This window comes from Diceros bicornis, chromosome 12, assembly GCF_020826845.1.
Source record: "Diceros bicornis minor isolate mBicDic1 chromosome 12, mDicBic1.mat.cur, whole genome shotgun sequence".
Lineage (NCBI taxonomy): Eukaryota > Metazoa > Chordata > Mammalia > Perissodactyla > Rhinocerotidae > Diceros > Diceros bicornis.
The window spans coordinates 37,992,889-38,011,194 of record NC_080751.1 but is presented as its reverse complement, the minus strand read 5'-3'; the positions used below and the strand labels follow the sequence as shown (position 1 = coordinate 38,011,194).

The 18,306-nt window shown below is 39.5% G+C and overlaps 1 protein-coding gene across 1 annotated transcript; it reads left to right on the top strand.

Annotated features, from left to right (window-relative positions):
• The first annotated feature begins 5,852 nt into the window (after window positions 1-5,852).
• Window positions 5,853-18,086, top strand: EPCAM (epithelial cell adhesion molecule). The gene is made up of 9 exons (XM_058551292.1): window positions 5,853-6,134; window positions 8,536-8,643; window positions 8,926-9,166; window positions 10,017-10,082; window positions 11,646-11,709; window positions 12,548-12,649; window positions 13,409-13,609; window positions 15,936-15,980; window positions 17,618-18,086. The coding sequence occupies exons 1-9, from the start codon at window positions 6,068-6,070 to the stop codon at window positions 17,657-17,659; spliced, it is 936 nt and encodes a 311-aa protein (XP_058407275.1). The 5' UTR covers window positions 5,853-6,067; the 3' UTR covers window positions 17,660-18,086.
• Window positions 18,087-18,306: the final 220 nt, after the last annotated feature.

Genomic DNA, 18,306 nt, shown 5'->3' with positions numbered 1-18,306 from the left:
AGAAGAAATAGAGAACCTAAATAGACCAATCACAAGTAAAGAGATTGAAACATTAATCAAAAACTTCCCCAAAAATAAAAGTCCAGGACCAGATGGCTTCTCTGGAGAATTTTGCCAAACATTCAAAGAAGACTTAATACCTTTCCTTCTCAAACTATTCCAAAAAATAGAAGAAGATGGAACACTTCCTAACACATTCTACGAGGCCAACATCACCCTGATACCAAAGCCAGGCAAAGACAGTACTAAGAAGGAAAACTACAGACCAATATCCCTGATGAATTTAGATGCAAAAATCCTCAACAAAATATTGGCAAACCAAATACAGCAATACATTAAAAAGATCATACACCATGATCAAGTGGGATTTATACCAGGGACACAGGCATGGTTCAACATCTGTAAATCAATCAGTGTGATACACCACATTAAAAAAATGAGGAATAAAAACCATATGATCATCTCAATAAATGCAGGGAAAGCTTTTGACAAGATCCAACATTCATTTATGATAAAAACTCTCAACAAAATGTGTATAGAAGGAAAGTACCTTAACATAATAAAGGCCATATACGACAAACCCACAGCCAACATCATACTCAATGGGGAAAAACTGAAAGCCATCCCTCTGAAAACAGGGACAAGTCAAGGGTGCCCACTCTCACCACTTTTATTCAACACAGTACTGGAGGTTCTGCCCAGAGCAATTAGGCAAGAAAAAGGAATAAAAGGAATCCAAACAGGCAACGCAAAAGTGAAACTCTCGCTGTTTGCAGATGACATGATCTTATGTATAGAAAACCCTAAAGAATCCATTGGAGGGCGGGCCCCGTGGCTTAGTGGTTAAGTGCGCACACTCCGCTACTGGCGGCCCGGGTTCGGATCCCAGGCGCGCACCGGCACACTGCTTCTCCGGCCATGCTGAGGCCGCGTCCCACATACAGCAACTAGAAGGATGTGCAGTTGTGACACGCAACTGTCTGCTTTGGGGGAAAAATTAATTAATTAATTAATTAATTAAAAAAAAAGAATCTATTGGAAAACTATTAGAAATAATCAACAACTACAGCCAAGTGGCAGGGTACAAAATCAACTTACAGAAATCAGTTGCATTTCTATATACCAACAACGAACTAACAGAAAGAGAAGTCAAGAAGACAATCCCATTTACAATTGAAACAAAAAGAATAAAATATCTAGGAGTAAATTTAACCAAGGAAGCAAAAGACCTATACAATGAAAACTATAAGACATTATTGAGCAAAATCAATGATGACATAAAGAAATGGAAAAATATTCCATGCACTTGGATTGGAAGAATAAACATAGTTAAAATGTCCATACTACCTAAAGCAGTCTACAGATTCAATGCAATCCCAATCAGAATCCCAAGGACATTCTTCACAGAAATAGAACAAAGAATACTAGCATTCATATGGGGCAAGAAAAGACCCCGTATAGCTAAAGCAATCCTGAAAAAGAAGTACAAGGCTGGAGGCATCACAATCCCTGACTTCAAAACATACTACAGGGCCGGCCCCATGGCTTAGCAGTTAAGTGTGTGCGCTCCACTACTGGCGGCCCGGGTTCAGATCCAGGGCGAGCACAGACGCACCGCTTCTCTGGCCATGCTGAGGCCGAGTCCCACATACAGCAACAAGAAGGATGTACAACTGTGACCTACAACTATCTACTGGGGCTTTGGGGAAAAAAATAATAATAATTTAACAAAATTTGTATGAAATATTTACACTAAAAACGACAAAACATTTTAAAGAGAAGTTAAAGTGGGATCTAAATAAATGGAGAGATAGACCATGAACATGGATTGAAAAACTCCATATAATTAAAATATCAGTTCTCCCTAAATTGTTACATAGATTCAATGTAATCCTAATAAAAATCCCAGCAGGCTTTTTGTAGAAATTGACAAGCCTATTCTAAAATTTTTATGGAAATGCGAAGGACCAAGAATAGCCAAAACAACTTTGAAAAAGAACCACAATGTTGGAGGACTTCTACTACTCGATTTCAAGACTACTGTAATCTAGACAGTATAGTAGTGAGGCAAGGGTAGACACATAGATCAATGAAACAGGAGAGTTCAGAAATAGACCCCACACACATATGGTTAACTGATTTTCGATAGGTGGCAAGCTAATTTAGTGAGAAAGGGTAGTCATTTCATTGTATGGTGCTGGAACGACCAGCCAGACATACAGGTTAAAAAAAAAACAACAACAAAACCTTGACTCATATATACACAAAAATTAACTTGAAATGGATCATAGACTTAAATTTAAAAGCTAAAACTATAAAAGTCCTAGGAAAAAATAGTGAGGAGAAGCCAACAAGAAGTGGGATGATTTCCACATAAACGATGATGGAGAGATGTGGGGAAGGAGCCATGTAAGAGAGAAATAATTGTCTTGTGCAGTAGGAAATGAACAGATACCATGTGAAATTGGGGAGGAAAAACAGCTGAAGTGGTTGCCACCGGAGGAACAGAAATCAGGATGGGGAAGGGAGCTCTTATTTTTTATTTTAAACCTTGTAGTAGGGGCCGGCCCCGTGGCTTAGCAGTTAAGCGCGCGCACTCTGCTGCTGGTGGCCCAGGTTCCGATCCCGGGCACGCACCGACACACCGCTTCTCTGGCCATGCTGAGGCCGCGTCCCACATACAGCAACTAGAAGGATGTGCAACTATGACATACAACTATCTACTGGGGCTTTGGGGGAAAAATAAATAAAACAAAATAAAAAAATTAAAAATTAAAAATTAAACCTTGTAGTACTATTTGACTTTCATACTATGCACATGCATTTCTTTGATAAAAGTAAAATTTTACTGTATTATTTTTAATTATAATAGATATCACTTAATAAACATCTACATATTAATGTACTAAACTCTGTACTAAGTGCTTATTATGTAGTACTTTATATTTTATAAAAATTTCAAGGGTAGAAAGATATGAAAAAGGGTTTAGAAGTTTTGCTTTGGAGACAAAGTTAATTTTTTAAATGACAGATATGATGCTTGATAAAAATTATACACATATGTATATATATTAAGGTGGACTCCGACTATACAGATGCAAACTATTTTTATAAACCTAAACCAAACCAAGTAATATCCCCCACTCTGCAGAGAGTACATCCTATGAAACCAGATTCTTTAGGATAGGTGAGAAGAATTAATGAACAAGTAGAATGAATACCCAATTGTTAACAATGATTATCTAGGAGAGGGGTTTGCTGGGTAGTGGTCAAGGAGAACTTTCATTCTCTATAATGTACTTTTGTTTTCCACTAATGTATTTCTCATGAAATAACAAAAATCTTAAGAACTAGTAGCCCACTATAGTAAACATTTACACATTACTTTTTTTTTTAGCCATCTGCAAGAATAAAACGCATCCCAATTAAGGTTTCTTTAAATTTTACATATACATACACTCTCTCCCTCTAAAATCTATGTGAGGAAACTAACTGTACTATAGGATATTAACTAATTTCTTAAATAGCACCCCTAATTGTTTCTTTTTAAGGAACATGATACTAACTTTTCTCCAAAGCTGTTTATATTTGTTTTGTTTTCTTTTTATTTAGAAGTATCCCTTAACATTCAAGAGAAAGTCATAACCAAAATCACTATTCTATACTACTATGTGCTACCCATTATATCTTTTCTTAAATAGTTTCTCTCCCTTTCCATCCATTCTCTGGCTTTGATGTTGGTTTTTTAATTGGGTTCTGAATTGATGGACTGCAGGAGTTTGGTCAGAAAAATATAAATACAGTTTTTAATCTTATCACACTTCTTTCTTAGTTAAATATTATCTATCAAACTGACTACTGTAAAAATTAAAAAACAACATCTGGGGGCCGGCCCGGTGGCGCAAGCGGTTGGGTGCGTGCGCTCCGCTGCGGCGGCCCCGGGGTTCGCTGGTTTGGATCCCGGGCGCGCACCGATGCACTGCTTGGTAAGCCATGCTGTGGCGGCGTCCCATATAAAGTGGAGGAAGATAGGCACCGATGTTAGCCCAGGGCCGTCTTCCTCAGCAAAAAAGGAGGAGGATTGGCGGATGTTAGCTCAGGGCTGATCTCCTCACAAAAAAAAAAAAAAAAAAAAAATCTGTAGAATTTGAAAATAATATTAGGAATATACTAGGGTATAAAATCTTATAAAAACATTAAGAAATGTTCTTAAATATGGCACTACAACTACAAAAGATTCACAAAGCATAAAATGAGAGTAATTTTGAGCGGTGAATGACAAACTGAGAAGGTGTTAAAGAGCAATAAAAATAAACAATATCCTGGATGTATACTCAGATACTATGAGTCAGAGATTAGTGTGGTATTTTGTCCTTTATTTAATAATCATGTTTACTCAATTCACTTTATTGCAATGAACAATTTAATAAACAGCTGTCAAGTTATAAGAAGATGAGGTTCTTCTTGATTAGGTAACAGACTTAGACCTGGAACTGGAACATTTTGCAAATAAACCCACAATAACCAGTTACATTATTCTTGGGAAAAGCATGTGTAGTTTGAGGGCAGACAGTGTGCAACTTCCTGAAAACATCCAAAATGTAGAAGAGAACAAAAATCTGCTTGCTAACTTGTTCCTGATTTAAAAGTATTATTCTTTTCACTTAAACAAATTGCTGAACAGATCACAAGGTTCCCAAAGTAGGTCTAGCAACTCAGATTTACAGTGTTAATAATACTGATAGGATTTCCTTAAGAAGTCAATGATGAAATAGTTAAACAGCTTATGTAATGTCCAAGTAAAATTCAATATTATACAGGAATTTACTGTAACGATGTGACTATTTACATTAATCAACTGGCAACAGGAGAGTACCACAAACTTATTACTTAATAAAAGCATAATTTTTGACTTGATATATACTTGTAAAAATTCATCAATTTAGTTGAATCCTAAAATTGCTTTTTCACCTTTCCTCTTTTGAAAATCTTCGATGATTTCTTAAGCAAAAAAAAAAGCCTTTAAAAACAGGTTACAATGATATTACAGGTAACAAAACTGACATCAAAAACAGTACTTGAATAGTTATTAAAAGCTTCGAGTCATTACAATGATTTTAAGACTGTAATAACAGCGTGATGTAATTTGAATCCATTTGCACTGAAATAAATGATTGCCCTTCGTTTCTGCTTCCCTGTACTTTCGAAGGACTCATCAACATTGTTCTCTAATATTAATCAAAACCGGAATAATCTCAGTTCCCAGCGTTTGGCTCAATGGGAACACCTTTTCTTACATCTTCAAGCAATAAAAATGCTTATAAAAAAAAGGGAAACGAATTGAGAATAATTATAAAGAACAAACGAATTTGTCATCCCCCGAAAGCCAGGGAGACTTTTTTTTTTTCCTAGTTTCAAAGGAATACAATTAAACTGCCAGGTAAAGTTTAAAGGTCGTCTTTTTCATTGTGGTTCGGACGGTTCTCCCGCTTCTCTTTGTATTCCGTTTTAGCTTCCATCTTCCTCGTCCTAGTCCCCGCATTCTTGCCTCCAGTCCCCATTTTTTCAAGATGTCAGAGTCCTGCTCCTTCAGGCAAAAAGAAGTCGCGGCCCACCGCCCTTCCTGCCCCCACCGGCCGCCGCAGGAGGAAGCACCTGCGGGAGGGGCGGGGCGCCCCGCCGCACACCTGGGGAGGGGGTGGCTCCCAACGGCCGCGCCGGGCGTGGGGGAGGGCAGCCTGCTCCGCCCCCGCCCCCAGGCGGTGACTCATCGCCGAGAACCTGCGGGCAGAGGTGAGCAGCCCCGGGGCAGGGGCCCGGAGGCGGGGCCGCCAGGTCGGGCAGGTCTGCTCCGCCACGCCGAGCGCCCAGAGTGCGCAGTCCCTCGACGAGCTCGCACCGTCGGCCAGGCCCCGGGAGCACCTTGCCGCGGTCTGCTCGACGCAGCCCGGCGCGTCCCAGGCCTCGCGCCGCTCAGCGGGCTCCCGCCGCCCCACTCCGTCAGCACGCCCGCCCGCCCGCGAGCCCCCGGCCCGCCTCGCGCCCCTCTGCTCGGCGCGCGCGCAGCATGGCGCCCCTCCAGGTCCTCGCGTTGGGGCTCCTGCTTATGGTGGCGACGGCCGCGGCTCAGAAAGGTGAGGAGCGGAGTTGTGGGGTTGGGTTGGGCCGGGGTGGGGGTGCTGGCCCTCGGCACCCGAGACGGGCATTGTGGGGCAGGGGCGGGCGGCGCGCTCTCCCACCCGGAGCGTGGACCGCGCGGGCTGCCCCAGACCAGGCCCTCTGTGCGACGGAGGCGGCAGGAAGGCGCCCACTCGCGCGGGCGGGAGGGAGCGGCCGGGCTCGGGCGCTCTGCACCCCTTCCTAGGGAAATGGCCCGGGGCGGGCAGGGAATGGAGGGGCCGCATCCGGGGATTCTTCGTTCTCTGAGTGGGCGCGGAGGGCCCGGGGCGGCGCCCGGGCACACAACCACGCCTGGGCGCGCCCACCTCCCCGGGCCGGGGCGCATTTGGGTTTCTGGAGTGGCCGAAACCGGCTGCAGCCGGGAGGGGAGTCTACGACGGCGACCTGGCGGCGGGCCCCGGATGTCGGCTTCCGGCGGGGACAGGTGGCCGCGGGAAGACTGCCAGGGCCGCTACGCACCTGCGCGCGGGAGAAAGTTCTCCTGGGCCTTGACTACGAGGCGTGTGGGTGTTTCTCTCTTCCAGGGATCGTATAAGTAACGCCAGGGTTATTGTAGGGAACCTAGAAATGTCGATAAACGGTAAAAAAACCCACAGTCCCACCACTTCAAGAGAATCCCATAATTAATAATTGGGTATATTTTTGTTTTACACATTGCCCTAAACACTAAACACATAGTTATGTATCTTGATTTTTGCCTCCACTTCACATTTAGAGTTTTCTGTTTCCTGTAGTCTTGAAAAACACGATTCAATAGTGACAGAACAATGTCTAGCGTGGAAGGTCGCACCATTATCTAAATGTCGGGCGTGTAGTTTGATTTCACTTTTCTTCCTCTGGAATAAACCTCTTGGCTTCGATCTCTTGATTTATTTGTAAGATCGTGGCTAGTAGTGAAGTGGCAATTGCCCAAAGCTTTCTGGAAAGGCTTTTATACCCGCACCAACAGGGCACGGCCTAACTCATTACGCTTTCAAAATAATGCAGTTTAATCAACTCGTGGTTTTCTAGCTTAGGTCTGGGGTTAAATACTTAATCTTAAATTGCTTCCAAGTGATGATAACTGCTATCGGGGGGATGTTCAAAAAGTCTGTACCTGATTGGTCTGTTTTAAATTTCACATCCCTTGGGCATGAAAACTGCGCATTGAGCAGGTATAGTATAAGATTTTCCTCTACTGCTGCATAGTGCTGCATGAGATTTTTAACTCCTTGAGGACAGCCACTATGCTTTCTCCTTTTGTGACCCCAATATTGAGTTTGGTGCTGGACAGATTATATAGGTGTTTCATATTATAATTTAAACAGGGAAAAGTTAAAGCCAACTTGGAATATGAAGGGTCAATATAAAAATTCTTTGGTTTGTCATACTAATTTTTATTTTTAATGATTGCACTCTTAGCTAGACAAATAAAAGGAATTAGATGGGCTTGCCAATTTGAAGTTAAAATGAACTTTTGAGAGAGTCATATAACTATTAAACTGACACCACCACCAGAATGGGCAGCTTAGTATCACTTTCAAAAGTGGGTACTAGGATTTTTTTAAAATTTTTTTCCATTTTTCTCCCCAAAGCCCCAGTAGATAGTTGTATGTCATAGTTGCACATCCTGCTAGTTGCTGTATGTGGGACACCGCCTCAGCATGGCCTGACAAGCCGTGGGTCCGTGGGCGCCTGGGTGCCTGGGTTCTGAACCGGGCCGCCAGTAGCGGAGCACGAGAACTTAACTGCTAAGCCACAGCCCGGGTACTAGGATTTAATTTAGTTAGGAAACCCATAGGCAGAGGTGTCCCCAAATTCAATTGAAAGTATAATTTTTCTAATATATAACATAGTCCAAGGGTTGAATATGTTCCCATTAAGCCCAAAAGCAAGCATTTCTTATTAAGAAAATGGGGTGGGAGGAGGGGAGGAAATGTGAGTTATTCGAAAATCCTAGAATTGGAATTGTTGATTTTGAGGGAAAGAGTCAGTGGCTGACAGGCAAGGGTTTATCTTAGCAGGACAGTTTATCTCAGCCATATCCCTCATCTTAGAGGGAAGGAGCTGAGACTGGGAGTATCATAAAGGCAAAGCTGAATATGATGTTCAGAGGGCTCTGTTCTTGGTTTTAAAAATCAAAATGGGAATGCATGCACCCTCGACCATGTGTCTATATAACATATGTGAACTATTTAACATGGTGTCTGCCACTCAAATTATAGCTGAAAAATAAAACATTCAGGACCACTTTTTAAGGCTTTGTGTCCCTGTAACTTGGGCATTATTGTCAGAACATAATTTAGGTAGGACACCAGAGTTGATAGTTGGAGCCACATTTTAAAAGTGGATTTTTTTTTTTTTTTAATTTCCTAGAATGTAACTGTGATAAGTACAAATTGACCACAAACTGCTCTACGAACATGTATGGTCAATGCCAGTGTACTTCACTTGGTACACAGAATTCCGTCATTTGCTCAAAACGTGAGTAGAGTATCCCCACTGCCTTGAAACTTTATTTTGACTTACATTTCTTTAATTGATATGTCTTGAGTTGAGAAGTGTTTCATTGGCTCAAATCTGAATCATGTGATTTTGTCAAAATTACTTCATATCTGAAGCTTCTTATAATTTAGAAAGTGAACGTGGGAACATGTAAGTCTACAATAATCTTTGGTCCTGGGAGTTTGGAGTTAAATTAAAATTTTTTTCCTTAAGCATAAAACTGCAGTTATTTTTCAGTTTGACATTAAGTTTTCTTTTCAGTGGCTGCCAAGTGTTTGGTGATGAAGGCAGAGATGACTAGCTCAAAGTCTGGGAGAAGAGTGAAACCTGAGGGGGCTATCCAGCATAATGACGGGCTGTATGATCCTGACTGTGATGAGAAGGGGCTCTTTAAAGCCAAGCAATGCAATGGCACCGCCACGTGCTGGTGTGTGAACACTGCCGGGGTCAGAAGAACCGATAAGGACACTGAAATATCTTGCTTGGAAAGAGTGAGGACCTAGTAAGTTGGGCTGCCTATATTACTTGTTTTCATACTTGTCAGATTTGTTAACTTGAGTTTTGAATATGTAAAATGATTTCGTGGTTTAAAATTCAAAAGGTAGAAATGGGTGTACCGTGAGAAGCTGCGGTTTACCTCCGTAGAACTGATGTCACCAGTTTATTCCATAACCTTCCAGAGATATTTTATGAATTTACTAGCAATATATTTTTTCTCATTTAAAAAATTTTTTCTTATAGTATCGTACTAAACATAATTTTCCTTTTATATTTTTACTTAACACTGTTCAGTATTTTAAAGTTGGATTAGTGTTAAATGTATGTGAATAATTTAAGCTCTCTATATATTTGCTCATGTATTATGTTTTAAAGTGAGATAAGGTTGTCTTCGGGATTATGTAATGAAAAGGAATGGAAACACACTCAAGCTAGCTTAAGCAAAAAAGACTTTATTGGAAAGGACTAGAAATTGGAAAGTTAAAAAGCCCAAGGCAGGTACTCTCTCCGCTTCTGTCTTCTAAAGCCTCATGGTCACTTTTCTGTTTCTCTTAGTGCCTTTTTGTCTCTTCGCTTGAGCGTGGCCCAACATGACCAGCTAGGCCTTGACTTTATGTGACCTTGAGTGTTGTTGCTGCAGGATCAGTGTCAGAAAGGGTGTTCTCTCCTGGATGACTTCTTTATGAATGATGTGTGAGAGCCAAGGAAGAAATTAAGGGCGTGTCTATTGCATAAATCCTTTTTCTGTTAATTCTACATAATTCCACTTGGGAATTTTAGTATTATCTTATTAGGAAAATAGTGTAAAAGACTGAGTCGTTATAGTCAAGCAATACTGTGTTTTTACTTTACAGCTGGATCATCATTGAACTAAAACACAAAACAAGAGAAGAACCATATGATGTTCAAAGTTTGCAGACGTAAGTGCTATTAAATGCATCATATTTGGGCAGTTGGTACTCAAATCTTGCATCCTACACCGTTAGAAAAACTAAGACAAATCCCAATGCTTTTTCATATTTCTGAAAAATGAGATACCATAAATAATATTTTCAACTTTGAAATAGAGTTGCAAGAACAGTACAGATTCCTGTAGTACCCTGCACTCAGATTCACCAGTGAACATTTTGCCATATTTTCTTTTTATATGTGTATGTGTGTATGCATATCTGTACGTACTTTTCTATATCTATCTAAGCACACATAAATATTTTTTCCCAGAACCATTTGAGAGCAAGTTGTAGAGGTTTGCTTCTTTACCCCTAAATACTTTAGTGTATCTTTTTCTAAGAACAAAAGGCATTCTCTTACATAACCACTGTACAGTTATCAAATTCAGGAAATTTAATGTTATATCATATTGTGCCAGTTTTCCCAATGTTCTTTGTAGCAGTTTTTCCCCCTCTGACCCAGGACCCAGTCTAAGATCATGCATTGCATTTACTTGTCATGACTGTTTAGTCTCTTTTAATATGGAACAGTGTCTTGGCCTTTCTTTGTCTTTCATGACATTGATATTTTTGAGGAGTATGGGCAAGTTTTATAGAATGTCCCTCAAATTTGGATTTGTCTGATGATTCCTCATAATTAAATAACAGGTTATGCATTTTTAACAGAAACATTACTTAAGTGATCTTCTGTCCTCAGTACTTCACATCAGGGTGCACATGTGAGCTTGTGCCTTTACTAGTGATATCAGCTGTGGTTAAGGTGGTGTCCACTGCGTTTCTCCACTATAGGGTTACCATTTTCCTCTTTGTAATTAATAAATATAATCTGTGGACAGTTACTTGGATATTGTGTAAATATCCTGTTTCTAATCAAACTGGAACTCAACAGTTTTAGCATCAGTGGATGAGTCTAACCTGAATCGATTATTATTATGATGGTTGCAAAATGGCGTAAACTTTTTGACAAGTTTGGTGAATGGCAATTCTAGACTTTGAGCTTTCTACTTAGTTAAAAAGTAGTACTTATTGGGGCTGGCCCGGTAGTGTAGCGGTTAAGTTCATGTGCTCTGTTTCAGCAGCCCACGGTTTGCAGGTTCAGATCCCGGGCGTGGACCTATCCACTGCTTATCAAGCCATGCTGTGGTGGCATCCATATAAAGTAGAGGAAGACGGGCACAGATGTTAGCCCAGGGCCAGTCTTCCTCAGCAAAAGGGGGAGGATTGGCATTGGATGTTAGCTCAGGGCTAGTCTTCCTCACACAAAAAAAAAAGTACTTCTTGGGGCCGGCCTGGTGGTGTAGTGGTTAAGTTCTAATGCTCCTCTTTGGCAGCGGGTTCAGATCCTGGGCGTGTACCTACACACTGCTCATCAAGCCATGCTGTGGCGGTGTCCCACATAGAAAATAGAGGAAGATTGGCAACAGATGTTAGCTCAGGGCCAATCCTACTCACCAAAAAAAAAAAAAGTAGTGCTATCTTAATGTTGTGTAGTACAAACACTTTTTTAAAACACAGATTTTTAATTATTTACAGTGCACTGAAGGAGGTAATCACAAATCGTTATCAACTGGATCCAAAATATATTGCAGATATTCTGGTAAGATTTTTTTAGTAAATGAGCTTTAGCAGAAAGTTGGTGGGGCAGTATGGTTTGGGTATGATTTTTGGTAGTAGTTAAGCTGCATTTGAGTAACAGTTTAAGCCCTAAACACTTAATAATGCAAATTCCCTGTTGTTTTCCTTTCATGGCCTTTGAAAACCCCAGTTTACCCTCATAGAAAATGTGGTATCTCTTAGTATCCCTAATACATACCAGTCTTCTTACCCTGGAAAACCTCTCTCTGATTGCTTTTGGTACCTATTGACTTGAGGATGCTGCCTACTCCCATCTCTGGTTTAAGGAGCTAGTCCTTAACCAGTTAGCCCTTCCTTAACTCTTTCAACTCTGGTTGAAACATGCTTGAATAGTGTGATGGAACTCTTTTAAGGCAGAAAATTGATGTCATTTTTAAAAGACTTTTTGGAAGGAATGCACTTTTTTTGCTTCCTAAAAGTAGAACATGGTAAATGCATACTGCATTTTCGATTGCATTTCTTATCATTTTAGTTTTAAAGTAGTTCTAACTAAATAAGGTACTTTAATATCTTTTTAAAAAATCTTTTCAGGAGAAGGAAATTCTCTTTTGAAAAGAAAATATGTAGTGTAATTATCTTTGGTTGCATTACTGTCTGATTTCCCTTGGATAGATTTAAAAACCTCCCCAAGATTTGTAAATTATTTGTGATAAACTCAATTATCCACTAATAGAAGGGAACACTGATACATTTAGGTTACAGAAAATCAGACATTGAATATTCTGATTATTGAACAATGATATTTTCATATGATTTTTATTATATTAATATTAATTTGTATTTTTCAAATTTCCCCCCAGTATGAGAATGATATTATCACTATTGATCTGGTGCAAAATTCTTCTCAGAAAACTCAGAATGATGTGGACATAGCTGATGTGGCTTATTATTTTGAAAAAGATGTGAGTATAATCTTCCTCATTTTATTCCTGTGTTTAGAAAGATAATGTTGTATATCATACCTCAATGGATTCAAGATCTTTCATCATCTATTTCTCCCTTACAAATCAACCATATCTCTAACTATTCTCCCGGTGATTCTTGTGCTATAATTAATTTTGTCCTCCCTGTCACTCGCACCTTTCTTAGACACTTTTCTTACTTATTTGTATATTTATGGCTTTTTATCAAATTGTTCTGCCTAGAATATGTTCTCTTATAATTATCTGTTACCTCCATGGTAGTTACTTAGTTTGTGTGTATAGCCTTCCCCTATTATAATTTCCATGAATAAGAGACTATGTAAGAAATGCTGTGTAACTGGTGTGATTAAAATAGTTTGTTTAAACTTTAATATATTATAGTGAGCTGTTTTCTGATGAAATCTGAGATTTGCTTCAAAATAATCTGGCCCAGGATAAGGCTAGGGGGAGGAAGGATAGAAGGAAGAATAGATAAAAAAATAAGATTAGCCATGTGTTTATACTGTTGAATCTGGATGATAGGTGCATGGGACTTCATTATGTTATTCCTTCTACTTTTGTATGTTTGAAAATTTCCCATAACAGTTTTTTTTAAAGTTTCAATGTGTGAGATTGTTATCACTGAAACCATAAAGATTCTTGGAGGCAGTTCTTTCAGTATGTAATTGGCATATAATTCTATGTGGCCATGGTAGCTTTTCTTTAATATTTTAAATTGCTTTTCTCTTCTCAATATAGGTTAAAGGTGAATCTTTGTTCCTTTCCAACACAATGGACCTGAGAGTAAATGGGGAAAAACTGGATCTGGAGCCTGGTCGAACTTCAATTTACTATGTTGATGAAAAACCACCTGAATTTTCAATGCAGGGTCTACAAGCTGGTATTATTGCTGTTATTGTGGTTGTGATACTAGCAATTATTGCTGGAATTGTTGTGCTGGTGAGTATAGAACAAATAAACTTTCATTTAAGGGTGTATTCTTTCAAGAAAAGGTGACAGTATGAAAAACTACATGCATGTTCCAAAACGTATGAATGAAACAAAATCTTTATGTTTTATAATTCTCTATAGTGAATGAATCTATTACATTTCTGGCCCCTTTATATAAAACAGTCACTTTATGAAACAAGGATACTAATCTGAGAAAAGCTTGTACTGAGCACCTCATAGGTCAGTTACGTTGCCATCAAGCAGCAAAGGACCTTCAGTTCTCCTTCTCGCTGCAAACAGTGCATTGCTCCTTCCAGGATTAGTGCAAAATACCTGAACTCCCAAACCGTTCAGTGAAATGGAACAACAGAACACAAATTAAGGTTAGCATAGAAAAGAGTTAAAAGTGATAAATATGAAGCAACAATTCTAAATGAAAGATTAGCAAATGGAATTCAGCTGTGCTTCAGAAGAATGTATCACTTGAACAAGCAGGGTTTATTCTAGAAATACAAGGATGCTGCAGCATCATACCAACACAACAGAATTCAGAAATAGATCTGAGGATGTATGGGAACTTATACGTTCAGTTCACTGGAATTATGACACTTGTCCTTCCATCTGGAAGAAAACAAAAATTGAGATCCTATTTCACGCCGCCAGGGCTGGCCATATGGGCCCACGTTGTGTGAATGGCACGTGCTAGAGCCCAGCAGTGTGAACGAGTTGGGCAGTGCACCTGTGTTTAAACACAAATTCCAGATGGATCATATTTAGAAATGTTACAAAATAAAACAAGGGGCTGGCTCAGTGGCGTAGTGGTTAAGTTCACACGCTCCGCCTCGGTGGCCTGGGGTTCGCAGGTTCAGGTCCCGGGCGTGGACCTACACACTGCTCATCAAGCCACGCTGTGGCAGCGTCCCATACACAAAATGGAGGAGGCTGGGCACAGATGTTAGTTCAGGGCTAATCTTCCTCACAAAAAAAAATAAATGAAAACAAGTCTTAAAATTAATTTAGGAAATATTTGTACAACCTTGTGGTGAAGGAAACCAAGTCAGGCAAGAAATCTGGAATCCATAAAGGAAAAGGTATACCTCTGACTTCACTGAAATTAAACATTTTGTAAGGCAAAGATCAGTGATAGGCTGGGGGAAAATATTCATGGTGCGTAAAACTAAAAAGGTTATTATACATAATATATAAAGAGTTCTTACAAATTGGTGAGGCAACGAAGGAAAGAATGGCAACAGGTGTAGCTAGGTAATTTACAGAAGAGGAATTCCAGATGGCAAGTAAGCACATGAAAGGTTAGTCACAGAAAGCTGATTGTCCTGCGGAGATGAAAGCACAGGTACACAAGGAAGCGCAGTCAGGGTTATGTACTGCAGCGTCGCCAGTAAGGGTGAACCTGGAAACAACCTCGGGTGTGCATCTGCAGGAGAATGGATGAGTAAACTGGTATATCCATGCTGTGGAACAAAGTGACTATTAAAAAGAATGAGTTCATGGGGCCGGCCTGGTGGCGTAGCAGTTGGGTTCGCGCGCTCGGCTTTGGCAGGCCGGGGTTCGCAGGTTCAGACCCTGGGTGCAGACCAAAGCACTGCTTGTCGAGCCATGCTGTTGGGGCGTCCCGTATAAAGCAGAGGAAGATGGGCACAGATGTTAGCCCAGGGCCAATCTTCCTCAGCAAAAAGAGGAGGATTGGCAACAGATGCTAGCTCAGGGCTGATCTTCCTCACACACACAAAAAGAATGAGTTCAGTGTATAGCTTTTGATCTGGAAGGGTTCCTATGATGTTGATACAGGCTGTGCATAGAGAGAAATGATATTGCATGATCCCATTTTTTTAGACTCCCAAAACTTAGTATCTATATGTTTTTATATATATGTTTTAGCATAGAACAAGCTGTAGAAGAATGCACACCAGGCTATTAAATTTCATTAAAGATTATTCATTGTTTTCTCGATGCATTTTTTTGGTTTGTTTCACTGGTTGTGGTAGACTTTTTTTTTTTAAGTTTAGTAGAGAAATTTTGAGAAATAATGTTTATGGGTATGTTTTAAAATTAAATTTTTTCAGATAGGTGTAAAACTTTGTATGACGACAGATGTTACTAGTCCTATCAAGGTGATCATTTCATAATGTATATACATGTCAAATCACTATGTTATATGCCTGAATTAATACAACATTGTATGTCAACTCTACTTCAATAAAAAAAAAAGTTGTTCCGTTAGGAATTATGTCCATTAAAAGCATATATGTCAGTGTAGACCAACTTTTTGTTTGGCTAGCAGTCCTGAAATAATAATCATTTTTCTTCCATTCAGGTTCTTTCCAGAAGGAACAGAATGGCAAAGTATGAGAAGGCTGAGGTAAATGGATTACTTAATAAAAAGGCCCTTGTTTAATCTCTTAGTCCTAGTAATCACTGTACCTTCCTAGACACTGACATGTCTCAGTTACACTGGAGTCCCTTTAGGGTATGGTCCTTAGGGTCTTAGGGACAGTTTTACCATACGCCCTCACCTAAATTCTCCTACATGAGTTCCAGGGCAGACCAGCTTAAATTGAATTCTGCCTCATAGAATAGTGGGGTAGGAGGCCTATGATTTTTATTTTAGAAAGTGTCAAAGATTTAGTGGAATCTTTTTAGAGAGATACTCTAGTGGATTCACATTAGAGAAACTCAGTGTGACGAATGACCTGCTTTATTGCCTCTATGCCAGTGAAATAATCATTAAAAATAAACTTAATTTACACCCTTAAATCTGTTGCATACTCAACTAGTCATGCACACTAGTGTGGAAACAAAGTGTGAGATTGTTAGTGTGTTTCAGTTACTTGGATATGAACACACTTGTTCCTGAACCCTATCAATAACATTTTCAATATACCCGCCAATTTTTTGTATGTTTATGCATTTAATTGTAATCGTGTATGTGCTATTTACTAATATTGTACCAAATAACACAGAAATGGAAAAGAATGTTGAAAAAAATCTAATCGAACTGGAAAGTTCTAACATTTTCTTCCCATACCATAGTCCATCATCTGGCTTACCTGTTTGGTGACCACAGGTCTAGGGGACGGATTATCCCTAAACTGAATCATAACAGAAAGTTAGAATGACAATGTAGTGTTGTGGTTAAGAGCGATATAGGGCCAGCCCAGTGGCGCAAGCGGTTAAGTGCACGTGCTCTGCTGCGGCAGCCCGGGGTTCGCCGGTTCGGATCCCGGGCGCGCACAGACGCCCTGCTTATCAAGCCATGCTGTGGCAGCGTCCCATATAACGTAGAGGAAGATGGGCACGGATATTAGCTCAGGGCCAATCTTCCTCAGAAAAAAGAGGAGGATTGGCATCAGATGTTAGCTCCAGGCTGATCTTCCTCACAAAAAAAAAAAAAGCGATATAGATGTGGGTTTGCTGCTTATTAGCTGGGCAAGTTATTTAACTTCTTTAAGTCTCCATGTTTTCTTATCTGTAAAATGGGGCTATTAGCACAGACCTGTTGTAAGGCTTAAACAAAGTAATCTGTGTGGTCCCGTGCTTGCCACATAGCAGAATGTTAGCCAGCAGGAGTAGTTGTCATCATCTTGTCTCAGTTCTGCCTGTGACTAATTGTGTGATCGAGGACAAGTCACTTAATTCTGAACTTCAACTTCCTCACATATAAAATTAAAAGATTGATAATAGAAAATGAATTGGTTCTTCCTAGATGTAAAAATGGTATACATTCAATAAAAATCTTATCCATTCTTAAAGCTCTAACTTAGCTGCTACTTCCCCCTGTCACCGTGACCATCTTATCTCTAAATAGCAGTTTGATCATGCACTCAATGTGTGCTTCCTTGTAATCTGTTTTTTTCTTTTAATCTTTTAATTTAAATAAGTCTTATAAATAGAAGAGAGTCATCTTGCTTTCCTCTTTAATAGTTTTTTAAATTTTTGAGAATGAACAAAAGATTGGAAAATAATTTAAAATTTTTCTCTCTTTTCCCTCTATTTCAGGTAAAGGAGATGGGTGAGATGCATAGGGAACTCACTGCATAAGGACTGTGATTTGAAGAGTAACTATAAGAAGGAGAATTAGCAAATAGACTCAGATTACAAATGTATGAGCATGGGACAAAGAGAAGATCTTTGAGGACAACTATCTTGTTAGTTAACATCGTATATTTGTAATAGTGAAACCTGTACTCAAAATATAAGCAGCTTGAAATTGACTTTACCAATCTTAAAATTTGACCACGTGTCATATATATGCAGATCTGATATAAAACCCAGAGCTTGGACTGCATAGTTAAAATTATTTATGCATAACATTGAAGAGTGTGCATTAAATATGCTTCCATAGTAGAGTTTGAATGACTACTATCTCATCCATTTGTGATTGAAAGCTGCCTTTCTATTTACTTTGAGTCTTGTACATATAAACTTTTTTTTTATGAACTATGAAATAAAACATTTAAAAACTGAATTTCCTAACTGAATCATTGAATCAAATTTCATAGTATACACATGAGATAGCAGGTTAAGAAATGCCCTGGATGCTAACTACAAATTAGAGTTTTACATGAGTGCTTCAAGTCATGTATATTCAATGTAAAATGTGTAACCTATAATATGTAACTTCTACACTGAAAAATCAATTTTATTCTGAATGAATCTAAGGTTCTCTTAGACACAGTAGCATTTTG

Coding starts and splice junctions, on each gene's coding strand:
- EPCAM (XM_058551292.1), top strand. CDS start 6,068: ATGGCGCCCCTCCAGGTCCTCGCGTTGGGGCTCCTGCTTATGGTGGCG. Junction 11,710..12,547: donor AATATATTGCAGATATTCTG/GTAAGATTTTTT, acceptor ATTTCCCCCCAG/TATGAGAATGATATTATCAC. Junction 15,981..17,617: donor CAAAGTATGAGAAGGCTGAG/GTAAATGGATTA, acceptor CCTCTATTTCAG/GTAAAGGAGATGGGTGAGAT.